Source organism: Coregonus lavaretus (genome assembly GCF_964263955.1).
Source record: "Coregonus lavaretus genome assembly, chromosome: 17".
In the NCBI taxonomy this organism is placed as follows: Eukaryota; Metazoa; Chordata; class Actinopteri; order Salmoniformes; family Salmonidae; genus Coregonus; species Coregonus lavaretus.
Genome location: NC_140004.1, coordinates 25,523,496 through 25,542,364, shown reverse-complemented (window position 1 = coordinate 25,542,364; position 18,869 = coordinate 25,523,496). Strand labels below are relative to the sequence as shown.

The following is an 18,869-nucleotide window of genomic DNA, read 5'->3' as shown; positions in this document are numbered from 1 at the left end:
TATGCCTGCAGCCTCTCTACACTGGGCAGGGCCCCCATGGAGCTGGCTCGGTACTACTTGGAGACGGTCAGTTCTACCTGCCAACTGAGTGGGAAGGCAATGACATCCTCTGTCCTGCTACTAGTAATAACTTATAATGGTATTTTGTCATAGCTGGTAAAGCATGCTTCAGTCTATCATTGTTATGACGTGTTATTAAGGGGAAATAGTGTGTTTGTGGTGGGGAAATGTCAATAGTATTCTCTTGATTGGTATATTCTGTGATCATCCCAGGACAGTCAGAGTTAAGGATCGTAAGCTTTGCCAGATGACAACGTGTAAAAGTATGTGTGTGTAAAATGAATTACTTGAGGACACCCCCAATGTCAAATCATTTCAAGGTACTCATAAAATGGATGACACCCTTCATGATGGGGTAAATGGCCTAAAGGTCACAATAACAAAATGGGTTGTTAAGTTCACGTTCCTCTGCTTTAGAGCAGTTAAGTTTTACTGCTTGTCTAAATGCTGGGGACTGAGTGACTGAATGTTTGATCAACTGACTGACATGTCTGCATATTCAGGAGATGTCTCTATAGGCAGTAGGATCATGTGATCAGGCTGCAATCAGAAGGACCCTTTGAAGCTACAAGTCATCTTGTGACAGTTGATTGCTATGTTGCAAGAGAGCTATTGTAATCATTATGCCCAATGTAGACATTGGCTAATGTCTAAGGTGCATATTAAGGATACAATCAAAATGTACAATGATGGTGAATTTAATTATTTTCACATGATTGTAGGAAGAGCAACATAGCCATCTTTCCTCCAAAGCAAACTGGTATATTGAAGCTTACAATGCATTACAACAGTTTAAAGACAGCTGACATGCTTCCAGAAAACGTTATTCTTGATTGCGAAAACAAGGACCAAACCAGCTTTGAAAAGTAACTGTTCTTAAAAACATAACCCCAAGCTAAAAGCTGAGTATAAAACGTTCATACTGACAATCTGAGCTCAATGCCTCTACTTCCCTTTGAATAAAGTTGAATGTCTTACACCCTTGTCCTCTGTAAAACAAAGCATTGGCTGAGCACAGATCATATGTAACTACAACAAAACCGAGACTTCTCCAAGTTGGCTATGTGGTCTGCTTAGCCAAGTTGTTACATTAGGATTACAACAGAAGGTCCTAGACCATTCAGAAATATCAGAAACTCCTGACGTGTGCTGGCACTGGTCTTAAAGCTTCAACTGAGACATTCCATTAAAAGGTGCACTATCCAGAAATCGCTCTGCCATTTCCTGGTTGCTAAAATTCTAATAGTTTGCCTCATTTCAGTTTGTGACAAAACAAGCAAGTATAGTATAGAGAATCATTGTACCATCTAAACCGCTGTTAAATATATTTTCCATAACAAAAAAGATTGTATTTTCAGCTGTTTGAAGCTGGTGTGCAAAACCTAAAGTAATAGACGCAAAAACGAATCTTAAGAACGGGAAGCATAGAAATAGCGCACATAGAACAGATCTACCACTTCTTAAGGCATCAGCATGCTTCAGTTCGGCTGGTGCCTAGCCCCAACTGAACGAGTGTGCTCGCATACTCCCTTAACACCTTTGCTTGAAAAACGAGTCAAAAGCGGCAATAGTACCATTTGTCCATTTTGAGACACCGTAGCCAAAATAGTCAAAATTAATCTAAGATAACTCAAGAAATCGGTCATTAATTTACATTTTTCCAAAGGAGATCTTAGTTGCGCAAATCTACATCTAACTAAGATATTTGGTGAAAACGAGTCGTCTCTTGTTGAATCACAACAAAGACTATTAAAGAATCCCTACTGTTGACCAATCACTGACGAAGGGGCGTAGACTTTGGCTACAGACTTCGCTTGCCTCAAGAAAAAATGTTGTGTGCCCCAAAAAAACCTTACCGAAGCCCAAAACGAACAAAAACATCACAAAATGTCGTCATAATATATGCAAGAAATCTTCCTAACTGTTTCGGCTGGGAAACATGAGGACGCCTTTAGACTTGCTTTCAATGAGAATGACATATCTATAACTCACATTTCTATGTGAATTTTGACGGGTCGCCCAAAAGTTACATATTGCAGGTTTCAAAGGTGTCTTTTGTAAATTACTGTGGCTTTGTGGTCCTTGTTACAATTTGTCCCATTGCATCTTTTCTTGGATCATAGTAAAGACTCAAATCCAGCATTATCTGATTGTAATGCAAAGAAAGGGGTTGCTTGCCCTCTTTTGGCGAAGTGGCATACACGTGCCATGCTGCCCAACAGTCTGGTCTTGAACCAAAGCGGACATTCAATATGGTGGCTTCACGTGCTTGTGGGAAATGGGAAGTCCAACATGATTGTGTTCAAGTGCTTTTGAGGTCTTAACAATTCTTCAAATCAATAAGATTTTAGCTAGCTTGATAAGCTAGCTAAGACTGCTAATAATAAAGTTAGCAAGCTTGCTTAACATTGACAATATGATTAAACTAGCTAGATCCATATTGATAAGGTTGTATGTGTCAAAAATGGATTGGTTGAAAAGGTAAATGGTTTCCCACTTGTAATTCAGACATGGAGGGTCGTTCAAGTAAAGTTTCCACTGGAAACTAGGAGCTTCCGATAACTCTGATAGCATGTGAACGCATATCACTATGAAGCTTTTGATCTGTCTATGCAGTCGTTTCTGCCTCTCCATGGGTTCTCGAGGGCCAACAAAGTGAACCAAGGCTGAGAGCTGTAGCTGCTCTGGTCATAACTGATGCTGGTTCTCCCAGGCCCTACAGCTCCATGTCCTCCTCTCCAGAGCCGTGGGCCCCGGCCCCTGCCCCTGGGCTGCAATACAGAGGGGAGTACGTCTCCCCTGGGGTGTTTGTGGGGGTGAGGGAACTCGGAGGGACACTAGGGCTCGGGGGTTGCCTGCTGCTAGTCTGCTGCTTCCTCTGCCTCTGTAGGGAGTCCTTCAGCCGCCGGGCCAGCGCAAGCTCTGGGGGGCGCCATACTACCAGCTCCATACAGGAGTGGCTCCTATGATAACAGAAGAGGAACCGGTGAGTCGATGGGACTGACAGAGAGAAACAAATAGTGGACACCTCCCAAAGTTATATCGATTATTCACTACTGGCTACAATGACAGATGTGTAGGTACTTCAATTAAACGTTCCTCTAAGGTGGAGTATAAGAAGGAAAGGGGTACTTACACAGACTGGGCCACAGTGTGGGGGAGGATGTCACTGATGCCACGCTGAAGCCCCTCCCGCAGACTGTCAGACATCACCAGCATGGGCCGTCTGGGTGCTGGCTCCACATCCAGGTCCTCATCGTCATCCTCCAGTGTGATCCTGACAGAAACAGAATAACTTCACTGTGTGACTGAGTGTGTATGCAGAGTGTGTATGCACTGTGCAGACAAAACAAATGGTGGTAATGCTGATACAAATCATATACAGTAATAATGAACATTTTTATGATGAGTTATGGACAGTAGTCTGGACTCTCACATTGCCCCCATATGGTCTCTCATGGCTCACCTCTCTTCAATCTCCTGCAGTCTCCTCTGTGCCGCCTCCACCTCCATGCAGGAGCCTTCTGCTTCTGGACAGGCCATAGTGGAGGAAGATCCGGATAAGGGCAGCCCCAGGTCCTGAGTCCCCAGATAGGGTTGGGGGAGGGCTTGGCTAGACGATTCAGGTAGAGGGGGGCTGCTATTGCCTGGTGGCCAGTTATGAAACACTTTGGGGCTGAGGTCATCCAAAGGATCACATCCTGCCTCTTTCATCAGCCTCCTCTTTTTGGCACTGCATCCTCTGGAGAACAAACATTGTTTTGGAGCAAATAATGAGTCTTTTGAAACTAAAATGCGCTTCAGAATAAACACTAAATGTTCATATTATTGTTTTTTCCCCATTCTTAACTCACTCGTCATCTGCTCTCCTCCTGTGCTTTCTCAGGCATCTTCTCTCCCAACTCCTGAAGGAATAGCAATTAGAGATAAAGAAATGCAAGTGAAATGTAATGTAACATGCTAGCAAGTCTGGTTCTGGCAAATCTCCTGTAAAGCACATGGTTACATCTGTGTGTATTGTGCAGTGCTCTCATCACTAGACTCCTCTACTCACGTGTTTGGGGGTGACACTCCTGGCAGGTTTTGACAGGTATTTGCAGGGCCAATATTGAACCCCATTTCAGTGACGTTGATAAGGCCAGGAAATGAGTACACGGCAGGCAACAAGCCCAGCTCACTGCTCATGGGGCTTGGATGATGCATGATGCCTCAGGTTTAGGTGAGGTGGAAGTGTTGAACAGAAGTCTGGATGGTAGATGTGCTAATGGAAACAACACAGGGAGGAGGATAAATTGAGTTTTCGAAGACCAATCTAAAAAACAAAGATATAAGATTATAAAAATGAACCATTTTACGGATGGAATTTTTGGTACAGCAGGCATAGCTGTTTTGGTCACCAATCCATCATAACAAATACTAGCTAGTTAACTAGCTACTGTATTGTAGCTAATGTTCGGTCCTAACGCAGAATCCTGTAAATTCTTGTCACTCTTGGCTAGCTTTATGGCTAGCTGCCTTTATTATATAAAGTTATGAGGCCCTGAATCTTTAGCTAGTTGGCAAGCTTGCTATCGAACACTAGCTAGCTACCTAAGTCAGCTGGCTAGCTAACTAGTAACGTTAGCTATCTAGCAAACTTTACTTGACAGGAAGAAACGCAGTCTAAAGGGGGGTTCACAACAACAACAGGTCATGTTGGACCTTGTTAGCTCAGTTAGCTAGTTTGCTAGCCATAGATAGCCGAGACGAATATTGCAGAAGAGGAAGGCAAGCCAACGTATATTTTGCTGATTATAATGGGCTACCTTTATTTAACTTGAACCTGTTGCAGTTGGAACTTTTGAACGTATCTAGCTAGCAAACATACTTGTACCAATTACACTGTGTTTATATAACGTTACCTCCTTATTTTCTCTGTCACATGTTCCGCTTTTCTGAGAATCAATTCTGTGTTGAGTGAATGCACTTAGGCGCTAACAACAGTGAGCCAAGCACGATTCGCAAATGTTCATGAAGAATCGAGGCACGCAAAAAAACACTCGTTGACGTTCTAGAAAATAAGTGAGCACTCGCTTCTGGGACTTGTAGTTGCAAAGGAACATATTTTGTCGTTTATTAAATCACAGGTCATGTGACTCGATCACGACGTCAACATAAAATCAGGTTGTACCGAAGTCTGTTCCCAAACGGTGTCATAACGACAAGTTCGCGCTAAAGGTAAGTGACTCATATCTTGATCATTACAAGAAGATGAATAATGTGTGAAATGTCATGTTAAGGATAGGTAATCTGTGCCAACAACAATAGGGTAGGGATGGACACTACATGTTATTTTCACTTCATAGTTGGCTACTGAACTTGAAAATCTATTGAGACCAGCTATGTTTTTTTCTCTCTAGGTTGGTCAGAATGTATACCCTATACATTGTTAGTGGACTGCTGGCACTGGTTGCAAGCAAACCCTGTGGTAACTATAATTTATCCCTGAAACACAATACCACCTTATTGGTAAACATGTGCATGCCTCTGTCTTGGTCTGAGTTTCCTCACAAAATGTATTTACTCAACACTAGTTATTTGAAGAGCCAGTGGGAAAGTACAGAGTTGGTACGTGGTCCACTTCATCCACTGGCAGTACTGTCAATGATTTTGCAATGGATTGTTGGATGAGTCTGAGTAGATAATGCACAACCCCTCTTGTTGAACAAATCTACTGTGCTGCAAATAATCTCACTTATGTCCTGTCACCTCTGCTCTGTTGATGTTCTGTAATTTGATGCACATAATTTATTTCATGACGCTAAGGTGTTCTTATCAGTACATATGTCTAACAGCATATTATTGTCAGCTTCTCCAAAAGCCCACTGGCACTGGGGTCACAGTGACAGGGGGAGACTGACCATCGGAGAATCTCAATTGCATACTCCTTGCATCCTCTCGCCTCCTTCTCAAAACCCATTGGAGGAAGTCAGAGGAGCAGGACCTCTGGCTTTCTCATCCAATGGGTTTTGAGAAGGAGAGAGGATGCAAGGAGTGTGCAATTGAGACTCTATGAGCCGGTTGTGCTTTGTCCTTGTCATGTGTCAATTACGTCAAGGTGACAGTTGGAGAAGGCATGCTTAGGACACATTGGCTGCCTTGTGGAAATTCCTTTAGTTATTAAGTTGCTGAGGTCTTTGCTTCTCCATTGTGTGTGCATGATTGCTGATACAGCACAGGAAACACACTGGTTGTGCAATGCTTTGACTTCGATGACAGTCTGAGGACACTATTTATATGGTCTCAGTGAGCACACAGCAGGTCTTTTGTAGTCTTACTGTGGGTTTATTAGACATCTCTTACAGAGCATATCTTTAGTAACATTGTAAGTTATCATTGGGCAAGTTATTTAACTTGTGGTTTTGCTATAATGTGAAGTGCTTTTCTTCCACACTGCATGATATAAAATGCTTTTCTTGTTTCTTCAATTTCAACCTGTTTTGTGTGTCCAGATCCTGTAGGATCAGAGCCTGATGAGCTGATCCTCTCACTCAATAAGAATCTACTGCGTTCTCTGGAGGACGAAGGAACATCCCCCAATCCCAGTGTGCACCTGGCCCTGCGGCTGTCCACTCACCACAACCTTGGCAAGGAGAGTGATCACCTCAATGCACTTAAAACAGATTTACACAATGACATTGAGAGGTAAAATAGCATGTTTATAAAGCCCTTCTTAATAAGTGCAAACATCCTTTTATGCATTCCATGTCTTAAAAATGACCTGCAGTGTGTTCGTACTCAGTTTCTTGTTTTCAGTTACAATTCATACTTCTAAGATTTATATTGAATAACCTTTACCCTTCAAAAACCTTCCGTCTCTGCCCCTTACCCTGTATCCTCTCCTTTTAGCTCTCTGGCCAACAGCCAGCCAGTGGTGGGTCGCCTGGCCCTGTACACTCTGGCCCTGAAGGCCTCCTGCTACGACCTCAACACCCTGACCTTCACTTTTAACCAGAGGAGCGAGACCCTGCTGACTCATCTCAAGAGACAGATGGAACTGGAGAAAGAGCACATCGCCTGTAAGCCTCCTCATTCCTCCATCTGCCTCTACCATATTCATTAATGTTCTATAAAATGTCTGTAATTCTTTGTTTGTTCTCAGTCGCTGTTAATTATTTTGTCTGCTATGTTTTTGTCTGTCTTTCTCTCCTGCAGTCAGCCAGCGTCCTCTGACTAACTACTACCAGTATTCTCTGGGCGTGCTGGCACTGTGTGTGAGTGGAGTTAGAGTCAACTCTCACGTCAGCAACAAGCTCATCAGGGCTGTAGAGCATGGACATATCAAACATGAAGCCTCCGATTGCATTGGTAAGTGTGACCTAGGAAATCCAGGAGCATCTCCCTACTCTGATTCTGTTTTCCTATAGTTAAGCTGTTTAAAAATGTATTCACTCACTGGCTCCTTCCAATTAGATTCTATATAGGTGATTTCATGGAGATGATGCTATACCCTTGCTTCATCCCCGCTGTCCTTTTTTAGACACGTTTGCCATGGCTGGGATGGCCCTGCAGTGCCTGAAGGAGTCTGACACCCAGGTGCAGGATGCGGCTCTGGACAAGGCCCTGGGTGTCATCAAGCAGAAGCTACTGGACTCCCAGCGGGCTGATGGTCACATGGGCAATGAGTTCAGCACAGGCCTGGCAGTGCAGGTAAGGACTGGGCCACTTCCCCTCTCTAGGCCTATATTAACCTGTGCAGCATTTGCGTATGTGATTGGAGCAATACAAGCATTTGGCATGCCAATAACATGGTGTGTCCCAGGCCCTGCTGGCGATGGGCAGCCACGTGCAGGAGTGCGCTACCTCCATGGAGGCCATGAGGTCAGATGTGAGGAAGGGAACCTATGTCAACGCCATGGCCATGTCCCAAACTCTGCCTGCTCTCCAGCAACAATCCTACCTGCAAGTCAAGGGCAAGGAGTGCCGCAATGAGGATGGCAAGTGCTGCATTATCACCTAACCCAATAGTGGTCAATCTGTTTTTGAGGTGTGAGCCTCCTCACTCTGACTGACTCTGCTTTGTTGGGTTTTCCTCTGCAGACAGTCTGGTCCTAGAGGCAAGGGAGCCAGTGATGGTGTTACAGAGTCATACCAAAGTAGCCCTGAAGGTGGAGGTGGTCAAATCGCATGGGACATCTGATGTCTATTCTGTGGATGTGCCAACGGGCACCTCATTGGTTGATGCCCTTGAAATCCTTCAAAAGAACAACGTTGACTTCACGTGAGTTAATGGGATGCTTTTTTGGGTTGAGACGTTAATCAAGTTCCAAATTTATACTTTTTGGTGAGATCATTTGTCTCATAAAGAACTTTATATAACTTCCCAGTGGTGTGAATAGCTTAAAGTGTCCTATCATAAGTAGAACATAATGAATTCTCCTCCTTGCTCCGTCCTCTGCCTACACTGCAGGTTTGAGAAGGAGACCAGCCTGTGGGGACCTTTCCTGAGCGTGGTGAATGGGGAACGGGCTAGACAGACCGACCGCAGATACTGGCACCTCTCCTCAGACGGCAACACTCTCAGCCAGGGTGAGAACACAAAGGGTTATGTGGCATAGTCAACACAACTTTCTTATGTCGTTACTAGTTATTACTCAACAATACAATTCATGTCTTAACTGCTTTTTTCCTCACTACTGCTACTAAAAATCAAACAATGATTGGTTTCTCTATTAGGTATCAAAGACTTCAAGATTGAGATGGCTCAACAGATCACCATCAAAAACACCAGCTACTGAGAATTAAAATGTGTGAAGGACAGTGATTGACAAAGGTGTCATGTCAAATTATCTGATGGGAAAGCAATCAAGCTCAACAATGTGCTTTATACTGTCATGTACTGTATGACATTTTAGGAGTAAAACATCTGTGAGATCTTAGGATCCTCAAAGGTTTGCAACACAACTTTTATGGACTTGATTCAGTACCCTGGTGTGTGAAAATGAACTGTTAATTTGAGCAGAGACAATCGACTCTATGGATTATTTTACTACACACATTCTGCGAATTCACATTTTATAGAGAATATAATTGCCTTGTTATACCTAATTTTTTAATATGTATAATTTCAGAATCTGTTGAATGTATTTTAAATGTGTGATTTGAATAAACAAGATAAACCTTTGGCTATATTGTCTGCTTTATTTTGCCAGTTGTTACAGAAATATGATCACAAAATATCCAGACATTTTAGCTGTATTGTATTAAGGGTTGGGGTGGCCAGTGTTACCAAAAAGAAATAGGCTGAGCCTATCCTCCACAGTCCTTGGTATTAGTAAATAATTATGATAAAGTGGAGGTGAGGATTAAATCAAACTCAAATCACATATCACCCCTTCATTTCACACCCAGGATCAACAGCAGGTGGCAGGAGCTATCGCACCAGCTAAGATTTTTTTAACGACAACCGGAAATGCAGGGCTGCTGTCCAAAACATCCGCCTTTGGCAAGCATGTGACAGATTATGATACCTCTGAGAAGCCTTAGGAGAGCATTAATTAAACTTGTATGACTGTACTGTAAACTATATTTTCATGTAACGCTAACAAGGTTCTGTTGTTCAAATCATTCCTCTTGTGTATGCTATTTAATGGCCGAACTTGGCATTGATTTCTTGTGACAGCTACTAGCTAGCTACTGACCGTAGCTACTCACACTGACAGTAATACTGTTGCCCCAAACAGTTTGTTTGACCTAGCGATAGCTAACTAGTTAGCCATCTGGTCACTAATGTCATCATGTATTCGTTCCACCGGTCCATGGTGTTGAATCTGGTTTCTCACTGTAAAAACCTCACGTCGCGATATATGGGATCTGTTCAGAAGGTGAAGCGGCATGTTTTGAGAACACGCCAAGACGAAAATCCAGTGCTTCTCTACGCAACAATGGCGAGAAGGGCGACCAAACGCTGCCTCTCGAGCTCAGCACACTGTCATTCTAGCACCGGGCCAATGGACGACATTAACCGAGTTAAGAGGGTCTCTATTGAAGGCAACATTGGTAAGTGTGAGCATGATTTTCAGACAGTTGAAGTAAACTAAATAGAGGTGACAAGAGTAGAGTATTGACTTGGCAGAAACTGAGGTTTTGTTTGAAACTGTTAGTGAGTCGAATGAAGCTAATAGTAGAGAAAGTGAGAATGAGTGGGTTACAGTGGCGAAGAAAAAAGAAACGACAAGTAAAGCTGTGGTGGAAAATAGGAAACCACTAGACTGGTTTTTAGTCGGAGTCAGGGTTTTGGATCAATGTTACTTGGGAAATCCGTTTAACTTCTCGAGGAAAATCTTGAATGTGTTGGAGGAAAGTGTGGAGTCGGTGAGTCACAAGAAGTGGTCTTATTTTGATTTTTTGTGTGTCTGCTGAGCAGAAGCGTGTTTTAAGACTCAAAAAGATATCTGAGTGGAATGTTTCCTGTATGGATTTTCGTAACCGGGCGCCTATCAAGGGGTTTATTTCTGGGGTGGCGCAAGAAATAAAGGCAGAGGATATTACTGAAGACATCGATGGAGTGGTTGGTGCACGTCGACTGACCTGTATTGTGGATGGAGAAAATAAATTAACTTAATCCATGCTACTGTTCTTTGATGAAGAGTCTCTCCCTTCTCATATAAAGTTAGGATTCATGAGATACCCTGTAATAGATTTTGTGCACAAGCCCCTTCAGTGTCATACATGTAAAAGTGCAGAAGGGAAGAGTATCGTATGCTAGATGAAATGAAATTGTGGAGGTGAACATGCGCCTGAGTTCCTGGAGTGCCCTGTTGGGGTGAAGGAGAATGAGGTGGTAAGGAGTGTCCAGTGTGTCTCCTATCTAGAGGCGGGGAGAAGAACGAGTGGCTGAGAAGAAACAATGGTACCACCACGACCAGTGAAGGGTTCTCATCAACTGAGGGATAGTGAAATGCTACATGTTAAAAAGGTGGACTTTGTATTATTTATTGAAATGGTCATAAGCTGTACAGCACAAGCGGAGAAGAAGCCTAAGAAAATTGGAATCATTGTGAATACCGCTGAACGTTTTTTGGGTCTTCGTGATTCACAGCCGATGCCGAGCAAGATTTACTGTCGGTGAATGTACCGCCATCACAGCCCCTGAGCCTGTGTAGAGATGTATTTTGGAGTGGACCGTGATTGAAGAAGTGGGATGGGTTTTCTTAGTTGACGTGTTTTATTTTGTATGATGTCGTTTTCCCCCTTTCGCGCAATGTTTTTGTAGTTTCTTATTCAATACCCCGTCCAGCTGGTGGCGGTAATGCACCATTAACGTTGGATGCCAACCGCCGGTAAAGAAGAAGAAGAGCATTGACTTGCCTGGTTTGGTGATGCTATTCTTGTTCTATGCCATGTTCAGCGGTAGGAAAGTCGACTTTCGCGCGACTCCTGCAGTTTGCTGGCCAAGACTGGGAAGTGGTTCCCGAGCCCGTGGGGAAATGGCAGAGCATCGAGAGTGGGTCTTCACAAGTAAGTTCATCACCAATGTTGACAGCTTATGAATGTGGGTCATGAATGGACAATCAATAAGAGAGACGGGCTGGGGGAAATCGTTGTTTATTGTATGTATTATCTAATTGCTTGGTCACTTGGTTCTGGCCCATCTCATCAGCAGACGGTCGGTAACCTGTTGGATATGATGTACCAGGACCCTCAGCGCTGGTCCTACACCTTTCAGACCAACTCCTGCATGAGCCGCATGCGCACCCAGCTGCAGCCACCACCAGCACGCCTGCTCAGAGCAGAGGGCGTCCCTGTGCAGGTCTTTGAGCGCTCTGTGTACAGTGACAGGTAAGAGGATGGGGAGAGGGCAATACTATGTTGATGCTGCTTCTTGATACGGTATTGTTTGTGCAGCTGTACCCATGCTGCCTGTCTCCATTGCCTCCCCATACACATGCACATTTAATTTCTTCAGGTATATATTTGCCCTGAACATGTTTGAGCTGGGCTGCATCAACTCTACAGAGTGGGCTGTCTACCAGGACTGGCATTCCTTCCTGGTGGAACAGTTTGGCCGTCAGGTGGAGCTGGAGGGCATCATTTACCTCAGAGCCCCTCCACAGGTACAGCCTTACATTCACTCTAGTATAAGTTGCTTTTATCAAGGGTGACTCACAAGCCATACAGCATTTCCTAAATATAATTATATATGAGTATCCGTACAGATGTTGAGTACAACGCCGCCAAAGGTTTTGGGAGGTTACAGTTGATGTTTGTAGTAGATTTAGTAAGGTTTGGATTGTGTTTGTGTCCCTGTCAGAAGTGTATGGAGCGTCTGGAACGACGGGGGCGAGAGGAGGAGAAAGGAGTGCAGCTAGACTACCTGGAGAAACTACACACCCAGCATGAGAGCTGGCTCATAGACAAGAGCACTAAGTGAGCACACAACATGTTTAGACAAACGAACACATCCTGTTGTTCCTCACTCAGATAGTTTTTATTATGTGAGACTTTCCCTTGATTGTTATCTTATACATGTTGAATTTGCGGCAGTGGTAAGTGTAATTCTAAAGGTTCTTGGGTGTTGTAATGGTCAATGTTTTATGCAGTGACTTTCTCTCTCCCTAGGCTGCACTTTGAACAGTTGACCCAGGTGCCTGTATTGGTGCTGGATGCCAGTCTAGAGTTTGAGGAGGACCCTGAGGTGCGGGCCAAACTTATCACACAGGTATGTGACTCATCTTTTTTTCTACATTCATGCACAACCACACACACATACATGCAAATACCTACCTCTCAGTGTCTGAAGGTTGTACCACAGTTTGACGGTCATGTCTAGATGGGATACAGCTTTTGTCAAATTTGATGTCAAAATATATTTTTGGTGCATCTTCGCTAACCCACTTCCTAACCTTAACCTAAGTCTCCTAACCTGCTATGTTAATTATACTTACCTGCTGCAGAAGTTCTCTTAAACCTGCTACGAAAAGTCAATGTTGATAGAAGCTGTATCCCTTCTAGACAAAACCCAGTTTGACCACACGGGGGCACTCTTATGACAGTCTTGCTAGTCTTGCTGTTGGAATTTTTTTAACTTGACTTCAAAGACCTGAATTTATCCCTTTTTTGTTTTATTTTATGTCTTCAATATTAGTAAGGTGCTAATGTCATTAACATTTTATGTTATCTTCACATTTTAATATTTCTGATGTCTTGTGTGTTTGATGTTTTGATAAGTGAAGTATTTATCTGATTTGTATGAGGTTATGTCTGATATATTGGGTTCTTGTTGGTCTCTTATTTCCCTCTACTTAGGTGAAGGACTTCTTCAGTGGACTATGAGGAACAGTCAGTTATGCGGCTATCAACTCCATGGGATCAAGATATCTGCAACCATTTGGACCTCAGTCAGTGTAAATGTAAAATGTATATGGCATTTACAAATGTAAACTTGCAACCGTTCTCGGTCTGATTTATCCCCCACATCCTTTCACTGTATCTTCACTTATTTTGGGGTATGACAAACTTCAAATTGTGGGGTTTCAGTTAGCTAATTACAGATTTCAGTAATAGCATATGGGTACCAGATGCTTTTAACCATGTACTTTGTTTGTGAATATAGAATTTGATCTATATTGGACCATATTCACACAAATAAAGAAGCAGATTTTGGATTGTTACCTGGGAACAGTAAAAAAGTAGGTCACATTCTGATGCAAAATTGTCTGGTCTAGTAGTCTGTTACAGATTTTGTTTCCCTTCTATTTTGCTTAAACTTCAATGTTACTTTGGGTATTTAGTTATGTCTTATTTACTTATTCCTGTATTTACTGTGTGTCAGAGTTACATCCTATTTTAGCTGCTTTGTTTTGACATTTGAGTGCTGAGTTTACAAGTTGGATGTAATGCAGAATACTGCATCAAGAAATATTTTATACACAAAGAAATTATGTGGATGCATTTTGCAGCCAAATCTGATGTAAAAGTTCGTTGGATCAGTCTATTTCGTATAGGCCTACATATTTCTTAGATTTAAGTTCATATCGAGTATAAGCTTTATATACCAATGTCTTTATTTTAATGCAGTATAAATTGTTTCAGATTCAGTCGACCAATTCAACACCAACATACACAATATTGCTGTAGAAACGTGGACATCGGTTTCGAGAACTAATCTTGGAGTGAATAATTAAAACATCTAAAACTAATGTAGGCCTTCACCAATTTCAAAGGATATATACGTTTTTCATGTAAATGTATTCAATTACAATCAGTTAATATTGTGCCACGATCAATGGATCCGACACTTTGGAAAGCATCAATTGCATTGCTTTTACTACCGAATGTAAGTACTTCAATGGGTTTCGATTTCATAATAGTGATAGGCAGAAAACCGATAAATTGTTTTACTACAGTCAAGAATCTTTGGTCATTTGAGTTTTTCATGAACATTTTTAATTAGCTTTTGTTTAATGTTTAGAAAAAGACAAAGGCGGCCAGGATGATGCTGGAAACTTTAGTGAACTATTCAATAGTAATGAATATTTAGAAACAAGCAATGGTATACATAATTGGTTAATAAAAACGATGTGTGTCTATTAGTGGAATCTTAAATCTGATCTCAAAATTCACGTGGCTTGTCTGGCATAATGAAATGTGTTTAACTAATATAGCTGTTTTTTAAAGTGTGAAATCAAAGGGGTTCTAACAGCTGGGATCATACATAAACTAGGATTATAGTCCTACGACCTAATGAGAAATGTCTGGACAGTTTCTAAAGACAATGACCTTGGCTAAATGCTGTCTTGTTGTCGTCCCTCTGATGTGCACTGGGGATCGATCAGAGGGTTGTTGAGATGGCTGGGGTCATCAAAGGGCAGCTGTCCACTATAAATGCCCTGTCTGGACTTCTGTCTGCTCACAGCATCATTTCAAACCAAGACAAGCTAGAAAGAGGGTGGCTAGTTGTTGCCATCTCCCTCTTCTCTTTACTTTTCAACGTGACTTAACGCTATAGTGGATACACCGTTTCAGTCAAAAATGGAAGGCTTGGCATGGCTTGTCCTTTGCGCGCTCCTCATCTGCTTTTTCAGGCTTGGCAATTTGGAGAAACTGTCGCACCCTTCCCGGCATCACAAGAGCGCACCCGAGTCCAGTTTAGGAAATCTGAATTCGTACCATCCCAACAGGTACCCTCTCTACATGATGCAGCTGTACCGCTCCTTCAAGACTGCAGACTCCTCACGATCCACGGCTGTCAACCCCGTCAGTGCAGCGGATGACAGCCCCTTACTGCGCAATTCTGACTCCGTCATCAGTCTGATAGCAAAAGGTGGGTATTGGTTTCAGTTTGTATTAGCCATATTAAAACTTGTATGAAAACTCTATTGGCAACACTTTCGGGTTATTCTTATTGTTTAATTTGTATGGCATTTTGAATTTGCTTTTCAAACATTATTTTACGACATTATTGAACTGGCCTTTCAGTTTTACACGTCTTTAACTTGTTACTTTTTGGACCAATAATACTTAGTTTGACGTGTGTATTGTAGTTGATGATAATATATTTTGACCTGTAGTTCAAGCAAGCGTCCGAGCCAGGTTACAGATCTCTTCAGACATGTCCTCTCCATCACTGCCAGCCACTTTGGTTGCAGGGTGTCTTATCTGCGTTTATCAGATCTTCCCTCTTTACAACCCAGAAGTGTCACAATGCTTATTCGACTTTAAAGGCTTTTTCTGTTTTATGTGAGCTGGTGTGTGTATTAGCCCCCCAGACTCTGTACAAAGGGGGGTTCAATACACATCCTGCTCTCACCCTCTCCAAAGCTTTGACATTTGTCTAGTAGGCTAGGCCTAGTGGTTTGGCTAGTTTGTGGTTACGTGTGCGTACGTTTTGTTGATGGCACACTGGCTGTATTCAGTTGGTTTGCTGACTTTTGTTCGTTTCTTCCAGGTTGCCATCAAGTGGGTGAGAAATGGACCGTCACTTTCGACATGTCCTCCATCTCTGCGAGTGACGATGTCCAGCTGTCAGAGCTTCGGGTCAGACTACCAGCTTTCTCCGCCTCCAAGCGCGTCACATTGGACATTTATCACTCGCGAAAGCAGGACTGCGAGTCTGACACTGAACTGTGCCGCGAGGAGCGCCTTCTCTTGGGCAGCTTTGGCGCATCGCCCAGAGACACCAGGTCTCCATTGAAGGTTTTCAATGTGACAGCTCTGCTCAAATATTGGCTGCACCAGGGAGACGCAGTGACGGAGAGTCAAGAAGCAAGAGTTGGAGATGTGATGGAGGAAGATCACGGGAGTGGGGTAGATGGAGACGAGATCGACATGCCCTACATCAAGCATTTTACGCACCGGCTAAGGAAGGTTCACCATCCGACAGCCGAACGGGTTATGATGGTTGTCTTCTCCAAGCACAACCTGCCTCGGGATGGCGAGAGCGCACCCACTCTCATCCATACTGTGGAGCACTCCAAATACGCAATTTTGGACCAAGTCAGCGGTGAAGCTCAAGGGCGACGCCACAAGAGAAACCGAATGGAGAGAGTGCGGATGGCCGGCGGAATTGCAGCGAATGCTACTGGGTCACTAGCTGAAGCCGTCCAACGCCCACTATGTCGGAAGGTCGACATGTGGGTAGATTTCGACCAGATCGGCTGGAACGAGTGGATTGTGTATCCAAAGCGCTACAACGCGTTCCGTTGCGAGGGCGAGTGCCCTACTCCGGTGGATGAATCCTTCAGTCCCACCAACCACGCATACATGCAGGTAAGATATGAAAACAAAAACATACCTAAACTTTTACATTTGGTTTAAGTTCCAATGCATATGTTCAGTGCAGCTTTTCGTAAAATATGCTTATTTTCTTTTTCAGAGTCTGTTGAGACTGTACCATCCGGATCGTGTGGGGTGTCCCTCCTGCGTGCCTACGCGCCTCAGCCCGCTGTCCATGCTGTACTATGGTGATGAAGACGTGGTGTTGCGGCATCATGAGGACATGATCGTGGAGGAGTGTGGCTGTCACTGATAACCCAGCCATGTCACCTCACCCTGCAACCAAAAATACCACTTATTTAAAAGGCTTCACTTGGAATGGCATGTTGTGCGCCATGAAATTACTCTTATTGAAGGTGTCCATCTGATTCAATTTATACTTCAGGCTGTTTGTGGTCTGTCACAAATACAGTACTTACTATCATTTATACAGTAGGTCTATGTCATCTCAGGTGTTCTCACCTGAAACAACAGCATTGCATATTAGATGTGTCCTTAGATTGAACCAATGTATTTACTTTATGATAAAGGTGCTGTTATTTATTTGAATATTTCAAGAAGGAAGACTTCATTTTTTGGGTGCTACTTTGGCTATATGCATTGATATCGGCAGTGTTGTCATGAGTGTTTTGGTATTTTCAAGAAGTTTATGAAGGAATATGCTGCCAAAAAGGTACCTTATTTGTTATAATGATGACTAAGTCACTCATTTATTACAATATATTTTTGTACATTGAAAAACTATATATTAAAGCATTTTATTCTGTTCATCGAAGTGTGAAATCTATTGATTTAATCCACTTAAGTGAGAGAAATCTAGGACATTTCAGCATCATATTCGCCAGAATTTTTGACTGCCTTGACTAAACCAGTTCTGTCGCTGAAAAATTATTATGGTGTGAATTGAAATTTTCAAAAAAAAAATACAACCAATTATACTTAATAAAAAATGAATGCAAGGCCTTTCAATGATTTGTTAATTTCATGTTGCCAAAGGGTATTAAGTGATTTAATTTACTAAATTGTAATCATATTTATCGCCAATTAATATTTGTAAGTTCTTGCAAAAACTTGCCACTTGGCTCCGTTTTTAGAGGATTGTGTGTAATTCAAAATGTTTTGACTGATTATTTTACAAGTTGTACGCATGTTTGAAGAAAAAAGTATGTTTCTATATTAGTGTTAAAAGGTGCAATATGCAGAAATCACTCTGCCATTTTCTGGTTGCAAAAATTCTAATAGTTCGCCTAATTTCAGTTTGTGACAAAAGAAGCACTCGGGAGTGTAGAGAATCATTGTACCATCTAAACCACTGAAATATAATTTTCTATAACCAAAAATATTGTATTTTCAGATTTTTGAAGCCGGTGTACAAAACCGAACGTAAAAGACATAAAAAGGAAACTTAAAAACAGGAGGCATAGAAATAGCGCACATAGAATGGATCTACTGCTTCTTATCCTCGCTTTCAATGCGAAAGACAGATCGATAACTCACGTTTCTATTTGAATTTGGTCGGGTTGCACAAAATGTGATATATTGCAGCTTTAAGCAGCTTGTTGTGCCAAGAGGCATAATAGAGCATGATTAATATGTCTATTGATTCAACCGTGCGTCACTAATTAACATTTAAAAAAAAATCCCAATCAAAATCCGTCAGTTTAAGATAGAGATTACCGTTTTTTTTGCATGGGCTGCATCTCAAATCAATCCGCCTATGTCGGTCTTCTGCACCTGCGGTGGAAGGTGACCGAGCTACAGGGGTGTTTGTCAGACCTTGAGACGTCCCATAAATCGGTCATGTAACGAAAACTTCAACGGTTTTGCCTACAAACTATTATGAACAATAGCAGAGCCTCTCACGAACAAGATGGTGTTCTCCATTTTGCTCTATGACCCCCACAAGTATCACAGGACTCATCTGAAGGTAACCCATATGAACGAACGGAAGTCTGGTGGTAGTTTTCGGACCAGTTACTTGTGAACAGCTTTACCATCCTCACCTCAAATCCACATATATTTTTATAGTATTACTGCACAGATTATAGGGAGTC

General features: G+C 42.5%; 4 protein-coding genes across 6 annotated transcripts; 3 read left to right on the top strand and 1 right to left on the bottom strand.

The window, feature by feature from the left end:
- Positions 1–742: 742 nt before the first annotated feature.
- LOC311145197 (coiled-coil domain-containing protein 117-like) lies at positions 743–5,048 on the bottom strand. Of its 2 annotated transcripts, none has more exons than XM_084181409.1 (6): positions 4,962–5,048; positions 4,115–4,321; positions 3,915–3,965; positions 3,527–3,802; positions 3,197–3,337; positions 743–3,023 (listed from the first exon to the last, which is right to left on the bottom strand). In XM_084181409.1, the coding sequence occupies exons 2-6, from the start codon at positions 4,261–4,263 to the stop codon at positions 2,777–2,779; spliced, it is 864 nt and encodes a 287-aa protein (XP_084037535.1). In that variant the 5' UTR covers positions 4,264–4,321; positions 4,962–5,048; the 3' UTR covers positions 743–2,776. The 2 variants fall into 2 exon arrangements, with proteins under 2 accessions (XP_084037535.1, XP_084037536.1); XM_084181410.1 differs by having other exon boundaries at positions 4,866–5,006.
- A 144-nt stretch (positions 5,049–5,192) lies between these two features.
- LOC311145195 (transcobalamin-2-like) lies at positions 5,193–9,228 on the top strand. Its single transcript, XM_084181407.1, has 10 exons — positions 5,193–5,277; positions 5,460–5,527; positions 6,552–6,744; positions 6,949–7,118; positions 7,255–7,407; positions 7,580–7,749; positions 7,862–8,036; positions 8,140–8,320; positions 8,510–8,628; positions 8,776–9,228. Exons 2-10 carry the CDS (start codon positions 5,470–5,472, stop codon positions 8,835–8,837), a joined length of 1,281 nt encoding a protein of 426 aa, XP_084037533.1. The 5' UTR covers positions 5,193–5,277; positions 5,460–5,469; the 3' UTR covers positions 8,838–9,228.
- Positions 9,229–9,507: 279 nt separating this feature from the next.
- Positions 9,508–14,630, top strand: dguok (deoxyguanosine kinase). Of its 2 annotated transcripts, none has more exons than XM_084181412.1 (7): positions 9,508–10,098; positions 11,450–11,559; positions 11,705–11,880; positions 12,008–12,155; positions 12,353–12,468; positions 12,661–12,760; positions 13,348–14,630. In XM_084181412.1, exons 1-7 carry the CDS (start codon positions 9,837–9,839, stop codon positions 13,372–13,374), a joined length of 939 nt encoding a protein of 312 aa, XP_084037538.1. In that variant the 5' UTR covers positions 9,508–9,836; the 3' UTR covers positions 13,375–14,630. The 2 variants fall into 2 exon arrangements, with proteins under 2 accessions (XP_084037538.1, XP_084037537.1); XM_084181411.1 differs by having other exon boundaries at positions 9,538–10,098; positions 11,702–11,880.
- A 442-nt stretch (positions 14,631–15,072) lies between these two features.
- LOC311145196 (nodal homolog) lies at positions 15,073–17,068 on the top strand (the record flags this gene model as incomplete). Its single annotated transcript, XM_084181408.1, has 3 exons — positions 15,073–15,364; positions 15,989–16,809; positions 16,916–17,068. The coding sequence occupies 3 exons, from the start codon at positions 15,073–15,075 to the stop codon at positions 17,066–17,068; spliced, it is 1,266 nt and encodes a 421-aa protein (XP_084037534.1).
- Between the last annotated feature and the right edge of the window lie 1,801 nt (positions 17,069–18,869).

What these genes read in the sequence shown, in the direction of transcription:
- LOC311145195 (XM_084181407.1), top strand. Translation starts at nt 5,470, where the DNA reads ATGTATACCCTATACATTGTTAGTGGACTGCTGGCACTGGTTGCAAGC. An exon ending in GCACAGGCCTGGCAGTGCAG is followed by an intron (nt 7,750 to 7,861) that starts GTAAGGACTGGG and finishes GGTGTGTCCCAG; the next exon opens with GCCCTGCTGGCGATGGGCAG. An exon ending in GGAGTGCCGCAATGAGGATG is followed by an intron (nt 8,037 to 8,139) that starts GCAAGTGCTGCA and finishes TTTCCTCTGCAG; the next exon opens with ACAGTCTGGTCCTAGAGGCA.
- LOC311145197 (XM_084181409.1), bottom strand. Translation starts at nt 4,263, where the DNA reads ATGCATCATCCAAGCCCCATGAGCAGTGAGCTGGGCTTGTTGCCTGCC. An exon ending in AGGAGGAGAGCAGATGACGA is followed by an intron (nt 3,803 to 3,914) that starts GTGAGTTAAGAA and finishes TTTGTTCTCCAG; the next exon opens with AGGATGCAGTGCCAAAAAGA. An exon ending in CTGCAGGAGATTGAAGAGAG is followed by an intron (nt 3,338 to 3,526) that starts GTGAGCCATGAG and finishes TGTTTCTGTCAG; the next exon opens with GATCACACTGGAGGATGACG.
- dguok (XM_084181411.1), top strand. Translation starts at nt 9,837, where the DNA reads ATGTATTCGTTCCACCGGTCCATGGTGTTGAATCTGGTTTCTCACTGT. An exon ending in ACCTCAGAGCCCCTCCACAG is followed by an intron (nt 12,156 to 12,352) that starts GTACAGCCTTAC and finishes TGTCCCTGTCAG; the next exon opens with AAGTGTATGGAGCGTCTGGA. An exon ending in GGGCCAAACTTATCACACAG is followed by an intron (nt 12,761 to 13,347) that starts GTATGTGACTCA and finishes CCCTCTACTTAG; the next exon opens with GTGAAGGACTTCTTCAGTGG.